At 44.4% G+C, this 8132-nt stretch overlaps 1 protein-coding gene across 1 annotated transcript in view; it reads right to left on the bottom strand.

The window, feature by feature from the left end:
* Positions 1 to 2281: 2281 nt before the first annotated feature.
* LOC311529217 (uncharacterized protein) overlaps positions 2282 to 8132 on the bottom strand; it is a 210995-nt gene continuing 205144 nt past the window's right edge. Inside the window, exon 4 of the mRNA XM_084645010.1 lies at positions 2282 to 2884. Within this exon, the coding sequence (XP_084501136.1) occupies positions 2751 to 2884 (134 nt within the window). The 3' untranslated portion in view covers positions 2282 to 2750. The remainder of the gene's footprint in view (positions 2885 to 8132) is intronic.

Here is an 8132-nt window from a genome sequence, read left to right as displayed (position 1 = left end):
CCAGGACGAAGGTAGACAGTCACGTCAGCCAGTGCTTGGGGAAGGACAAACACCAGAGGAGGTTCCTGGTAAGCGGCTTTTATTTTGGGAAGGAAGTTATTCAGTGCGGGCTCTTGGGGCGAGGAGGTTGTGGGCTGCATGCATGCCTAGATGCGGAATAGGGCATCTGCGGAATATGGGCATATGCGGAATAGGGCATCTGCGGAATAGGGCATATGCGGAATAGTTGATATACTCTCTCACATCGTGGTAATCGGCCTCAGTGATTTCTTCAAAGGTCTCATCTGGAACTTGGGCAATGCGCTTGCGCAGGTTTCTCGGGAGAGCCACTGTGGTCCCTGTCCCAGTCAGGCTAACTTGTCCATGCCACCGTGCTGTGAGGGGTGGGGGGACCATTGCTGCACACAGGCAAGCTGCATATGGGCCAGGGCAGAAGCCACATTGCAGTAGAAGACCATCCCTTGCTTCCCTGGTTACCCTCAGCAGTGAGATATCTTCCAGGACGAACTCCTGTGGAAAATGTGGGGACAGTGTTCAGTATAGGGGCCCCCTGCTGCTGTTGGCTCTCCCCCAGGCACAGAAACCCAGAGGACAGTACAGCCGTGAAACAATCAGTCACGCTTGACCCTGTGCTTACTCACCATTTTGGAGCTCCCGTGGGTTATGTGCGTTGGCTTTGGGATGGGCAAATGATGCTATTGTGTAGACTGTGCTTGCCCTTAAGTACGGGGGAATCATTGCTCTGTCTGGTGTGAACAATGCTTCCTCTGTTAAGTGTTGCATTTTGCCTTTACAGATGCAACCTTGAGATCTCAGCCGTCTGTGTTATCACCGGCCAAAAGACTCCAAAGAATCAGAAAGAGGCGACGTAGAAGCAAGGAAGACACGTTGTATGAAGTAATGCAGCATTCAACTAATGAAAATCGAAAGGTGCTCGAGTGGCGGGACAGTGAAAGGAGGATCCGCATTCCGCATCTAGGCATTCATGCAGCCCACAACCTCCTCGCCCCCAAGAGCCCGCACTGAATGAGCAGAATGAGGCGCGCCGGCACAAAAGCGCGGTGCTCCGGCAGCAAAGCACGGATCGGCTGATAAGCATAATGGAGCGCCAAGCAGACTTCATCCAGGCACTTGTAGCCATGCAGGCGGAACACTACCATGCCCGACCCTCCCCCTGCAGCCCTTGTCCCAAAACTCTTTCCCTTGTGCCTCCATGTCACCTCCAACCCACGTTCCCCAACATCCGGGTTCTTACTGCCACAAGCTGCCTCCAGCACCTGTAGCTTCACCACCCAGTCCTGAAAACTACGAACCTTACCCTCTGCCCTCAAGCCCCATCACCATGCAGTAGAGCCATCCTGAAGTGTAGCACTCATTGCACGGCTCTCCAGACAGGAAGGCTGAGTGTGATAACAGGACATATGCAAATCTGTGAATGTACCGTTCCCCACCCCACCCCCTTGCCCTTTCTGTTTCCCAAGCAGTTGTGTTTCTTTTCAATAAATTAATTTTTTGGCTTTGAAAACATTCTTTATTTTTGCATAAAGTAAAAGATACCTTAGTCCAGGAAAGAAACAGGCACTGCAAGTCAGCGTAGCAAACACAGATTCGTACTAACGTTGGAATCACTGCAATTCAGTCCCATGTAGGGCACCAGACATTACTGGTGGCTTTCAGCCTCAGATTGCTCCCTCAAGGCATCCCTAATCCTTGCAGCCCTGCGCTGGGCCCCTCTAATAGCCCTGCTCTCTGGCTGTTCAAATTCAGCCTCCAAGTGTTGAACCTCTGAGTTCCATGCCTGAGTGGAACCCTTCCCTTCACAAATGTTATGGAGGGTACAGCATGCGGATATAACCAAGGGGACGCTGTCATCGGCCAAGTCCAGCTTCTCATACAGAGAGCACCAGCGGACCTTTAAATGGCCAAAAGCACACTCCACAGTCATTCTGCACTGGCTCAGCCTGTTGTTGAACAGCTCCTTGCTGCTGTCAAGGCTCCCTGTGTAGGGTTTCATGAGCCACGGCATTAAAAGGTAAGTGGGGTCTCCAAGGACCACAATGGGCATTTTGACTTCCCCTACAGTGATCTTCTGGTCTGGGAAAAAAGTCCCGGCTTGCAGCTTCCTGAACAGGCCAGTGTTCCAAAAGATGCATGCAGCAAGCACCTTTCCGGGCCAGCCTGCGTTAATGTCAATGAAACACCCACAGTGATCCACAAGCGCCTGGAGAACCATCAAGAAATACCCCTTCTGATTAACATACTCAGAGGCTAGGTGGGCTGGTGCCAGAATTGCAATATGTGTGCCATCTATCACCCCTTCGCAGTTAGGGAAACCCATTTGTGCAAAGCCAGCCACAGTGTCATGCTCATAACTCAGAGTCATGGTTCTTCTGAGCAGGATGCGATTAATGGCCCTGCAAACTTGCATCAACACGATTCCAATGGTCGACTTCCCCACTCCAGACTGGTTAGCGACTGGACTTGCCAGCTTCCAAATTGCAATAGCCACCCACTTCTCCTCCATCAGGGCATCTCTCAATCTTGTGTCCTTGTGCCGCAGGGTGGGGTCGAGCTCCTCACACAGTCCCATGAATGTAGCTTTTCTCATCTGAAAGTTCCGCAGCCATTGCTCATCATCCCAGACTTGCATGACAATGTGATTCCCACCACTCAGTGCTTGTTTCCCAAGCCAAAAAGCAGCATTCCATGGTGGTGAACATGTCCATGAATGCCACAAGCAAACTTGTGTCTTATGCATTACTCGAGTCGATATCATCATCAGAGCCCTCACTGTCACTTTGGATCATAAGGAATAACTCGACTGTCAAACGTGACGTGGTGGCGAGACTCGTCAGCATACTCCTCAGCAGTTTGGGCTCCATTCCTGCAGAACGAAAGGGAAGACAGAGTGCGGAGTACAAAAAACATTGAAAGATGGCACCAAATGTGGATGGAAGCAAAAGGAATGCTGGGAAGCGAACCGATGCATCACGGAGTATTGGGACAGGACCCCCTGCCTCCCCAGAAGCCACAGCGCCAGAATGGGAAGAGGTGTTTTGTGGGATAGCTGCCCATAATGCACCACTCTCAATGCCGCTGCAAGTGCCACAAATGTGGCCACGCCAGTGCGCTTGCAGCTGTCAGTGTGGACAGACTGCAGTGCTTTCCCTGCTGTGCTCTACGAAGGCAGGTTTAACTCACAGAACTCTACATCTGCAAACGTAGCCATGCTCTAAGAACCACCGTGCCAAGGCTGCTCTCTAAAGCTTTACTCAATATTATTTGAGGCTTGCTTAGCTTTTTATCCTGTATTATTTTTCATTTTAATTACCTCTGTACACCTTTGTTCTGGTTAAGGGCAGAAGCTGAAGCCTGAGACACCATATGAAAGGTTGGCCAGAAGCAGGAAGTAATGGGAACCTCATGGGAAAACACGCTCTCCTGAGAGTCACAGACCAATTTGGCAGCCCAGTGAGGTACAGATAAGTATCTACATCTTTAAGTGTTTGTCCAAACCTCTGAACCTTTTGAAGTTCATCCATCTTTAGCAATGATTCACCACTTCCATGGGAAGATATATATGTATTCTTTTCACAATACTAATAGGGATCAGCAGCGCTGAGCTTGCTTCCCGAATAGGCATGGGCTCAAATCAAATCAACCGGAGAGGGAGGTTTGAAATCTGGATCTGAATTTTTTTACTCTTATCTTTATAACTGATTGAACCAAAACATAACACTAAAAGTGGAGGCTTTTAAGGGAATTCAAGATAGAAGCACCTCCGATGGTTACAGCCCAGCCCAAAATGATTCGAGTCTCTGAGTAACTTGAGAGAGCCTCCCTCCTCATACAGTACAGCTGCTGTGTGGTGAACAGCAGGGTACTTCAACATAGAAGAGAGGGTGTTGTCAGCAGGGCATTCTCCACATGGGCCCCTCCATTACGGTAAACCTACCCCTCCCCCCCGTTGGTCCACCTGATCCTAAATTTGTTAAACTTATTGACACACTACAAAGTTCACTTTTTTTTCCACAGGCATTTGAGAGATGAGGTTTGGATGGGATTATTTATTGGCATTCTTTATTGGCATGTTATGAAGCTGGATTTGCTTATGAATGTGGGGGCAGTGGCAATAGATTTAAGATGTGCAATATGGTTTCGTTTGTGGACCGTGAATTTTATGTCTTGTAAAGGTAGTCGGAGCTCAGGATGGACACTACTGTTAACTGATATATTTTTTAAATTTTTTAAAAGTATTTAAATAAACAACCCGATCTGAATGTTAGGGTTTTTGAAATCCAGATGTGAATTAGGCCACTTGGTGCCCCATTCTGCTACAGTGTAAACACAGCAGCAGACAGCAGCGATATTATTTCTCCTCTTGTCTTTCTAAGAGACAATCCAGCTCTGCATCGCAGCTCTCCTCATGATCAGGAGTATTTAACTGCTCATGTTTTCCATTCTCCCCCTTCATAGGAGACCACTTCTGGTAAACCATGCTTGGTGACTTTCCTGTTCAAAACAAAACAAAGCAAAGCAAAATCCTCCCCCACTTTCTCCCAGATCTATTTAATTATAATCTAGTTCCAAATTGTTTTTCTGACTATATTATGGATGGAAAATCTGGTGTTACTTTCAACAGCATTTCAGTGCCAAACTAATAGAAGAAGAGAGTTGGTAAATATCTTTTAGGTTGTTGAACAAGTACCTTGCCATGTCTGTTACTACTTAGAACCACTTAAATCCTACTTTCTGTATTTAATAAAATCACTTTGTACTTATTAATTAACCCAAAATATGTATTAATACCTGGGGGGGAGGGGCAAACAGCTGTGCATATCTCTCTGTCGGTGTTATAGAGGGCAAACAATTTATGAGTTTACCTGGCATAAGCTTTATACAGGGTAAAACGGATTTATTTAGGGTTTGGATCCAATTGGGAGTTAGGCATCTGAGTGTTAAAGACAGGAACACTTCTCTAAGCTGCTTTCAGTTAAACCTACAGCTGTTAGGGGACGTGGTTCAGACCTGGCTCTGGGTTTGCAGCAGGCTAGTGGGTCTGGCTCAAACCAGGCAGGGCACTGAAGTCCTAAGCTGCCAGGGCAGGAAAGCAGGGACAGAAGTAGTCTTGGCACATCAGGTGGCAGCCCCGAGGGGCTTTCTGTGATCCAACCCATCACACCCACCAGTTAAAAAGGTATAACTAAGAGAAACAAGGAGCTAAATAACATTAGAAAGAACGGTACAAACTATATTTACCACTGTTGGTTAAAATTCTCTGTTTCTGTTGAAAATCCATTAACTACTAAACTCCTGTGTTCAAAGTCTGATCTCAGCTACGCTGGTTTAAATCCAGAGCCACTCCAATGAATCCAGTGGGGTTATTCTGCATTTAAACGAATGTAATTTAGATCAGCAACTAGACAAGTACCCCAACTGATCAACTCATTAAAATATGAATTAGAAATTAAATAACGAGAAACCCACATTACTTCTGTTTGTTTCAAAAAGTTGTTACATTATACTGTTTACATTGGTAATTCTCTCGCTTTATCATTTGTTCTTTAAAAAAAAATGATTTACTTCTATAGCACAGATTGCAGTCCTCAGAGCAACATACTAAATTTCAGACTCGTAGTCATTTTAAGATCATTCCATCCGCCACTGAAATGCAACCTTTTCTGGGGTGTCAGATTGACTCCACACGACACAGAAAGTGAAGAAATATATTTGATCGAATTAAAGCAAGAGAATTTAGGTATGCGGAATGCAATGCCCATTTTGGAAATTACTAGTGCACTGAGACAGATGCTTTAATTCTTGCTAAAAGTGCCATGGGATCTTTAGAGACCAGCGGTTAGCAGAGGAGATGGGAAGAGGGTGGAAATGAAGCCCACAGAGGAAATAGGGCAGAAAGTGCAGCCAGAAGAAGAGAGAAGAAATACAAAGGCTGAGAATGGGGAAAGAAAGCGAGAGATGAGGATTGGAACGAAGAGCAACACAGGGCAGAAGAACCATGTTTCTAGTGTGGAGGATATTTTCCCACTGACTGATGCTGAATACAATAAGGTACTGAATCAATAATAACTTAAACTTCCGTAATTATACAAGGGCCACATGCTATCTTTGATTTTTTGGAAACTTCCCACTGACATCAATGATAGAGTCACTGTGAATTGAGGGTCCTAAATTTATACGCTGGCCCATGGCCCATAACTTGGGCCCACTCCATGGTACAGAGGTACTTTCTGTATCTAAGGGATACTGCTAGGATACGCTCTTTGTCTTCCAAGGTAGATATGGTGATTGTGATCTACGTATTTGTCATCTCTAGATTAGATTAGTATAATTCACTTTACACTGTAAAACTTTCCCATCAAAAAGCATTCACAGACTTCAGATTACATGCTACAAGATTCTACAGTCAAGCTAAACCTGGCCAGCATTTTAGTAAGGCTAATGTAGCTTACACTGTGGATTTAAAAAATCATGTATAAGACAAAGAGCATTAATGGCTGAAGCTTTTCTTGTAGTGCCAATTTCCTGATTCATACATAAAGATTGTCAGACCTAGGATTACTAATTGCTCCTCAAGAAGTTTAAAATCCTGTGGATCTAGACCACTGCCTCTTTTGCACCCCATCTGTGTTTCATTTTCAGGCATTATCAGAAATGGGGACTCGGAGACTTCATTCAAAACTAAATTAAAATCCCATTATTTTTGATTGGCTTTTACATTCAGAATACATGCCACTTTAAAGGTGGTTGGTTTTTTTGATTCCCCGACGTGTTTCTTTGTAAGGCACCTTGAGGGATTATACATGAGAAGCTACTGTAACATAATACCGTACACGTAGGATCGTGTATGCTGTATCATATACCGAAATTAGTACTCTGGGCTTCTTTTAATGTTCTTGTACAAGGAATTTAAGTTGTACGAAAAGCCAGGTTCAGGTGTGGCAATTTCAGTTTGCTTGAATTGGTGCCTGAGCACATAGCAAAGAGCACAATACGGGTTATGTCTGCTTGTTTTTCAGGACGAGAGCAATATATTTTCATCGACGAAAAAGGGACATTTTCCTCATCCTCATATACAAATTGGGTTAAGGATGTGGGCGGACACTGCACTTTTTCAATTCTACTCAGTTACTCTGAACTGGTCTTCAAATGCTCTGCTCCTCTAAACTGTGAAACATTCCTAAGACGTGACAGTGTTAGTGAACCCCACTTGGATGTTGGCATGATGTGGATTGATGTTGCTATATTTATATTGAAAGTTAAGTGGGCATGGATCTGTCTTTTCAGCACGTTAAAAACAACACCTCATTCCACATTCTCATTCAGAGGAGAGAATCAGGGTTAACCTGGCAGTGGACTCTAGTATTTTGGCTGACAAAGTTTAGTGTAAATAAATGCAGGTCTGTGAATTATCTGGCATGAGGATCGGTTAGGGGTGCTGGCTTCCCATAGCTTTAATCTAGTTGGCCTAAATGATTTATAAACTGGCAACATGATAAATGTTGTTTTAAGTGGACAAATCACATTGAAGAGGTGTAACTTTCTGTCAGGACATAACATGACCACTCCTCTTAAGGAAAGAACAACAATCACAAAGAGCAGTAAGTGTAACAAGATCACAAGTAGGCATATTCCCCCTCTCAATCATAAATCGTTAGAAGGGCGCTCCTTCTTTCTTGCCTCTTTATGTGTCCTTTTTCGTCCTTTCTTCGCTTTTTTTTTTTTTTTGGTGCTATTTTCTAGCACTTCCCCATCACTCTGGAAAGCTAAACCCTCCAGTTGATTTGTGCTGCAGTTTCTTCATAAATCTATGAAGCTTGTCTCTATCAAGCTGTATTTTCCATTAAAATATGGTTCCCAGGTGATTTCCAATACTATGAAAAACATGTAGCCATAAGTCTTTCACTGATTGTTTATTATCTATTTAGGAGCTCCTGAGAATTTTGACAGCTAGGACTTGTATCATATGTAATGTAATAAAAGTGGATGTCTTCAGTATAACTGGAATAGCTGGCCCTGCTCATTTCTGCATGCCAGGGCTGTATTTGTTTTCTGTGTTGGTGTTTTTTATGACTTTGGGTCCACTCCAAATCTTGTGTATTTTGACTTTGTAT

This window comes from Lepidochelys olivacea, assembly GCF_965140295.1.
Source record: "Lepidochelys olivacea isolate rLepOli2 genome assembly, chromosome: 12".
Classification (NCBI taxonomy): domain Eukaryota; kingdom Metazoa; phylum Chordata; order Testudines; family Cheloniidae; genus Lepidochelys; species Lepidochelys olivacea.
This window is presented reverse-complemented; position numbering and strand designations above follow the sequence as displayed.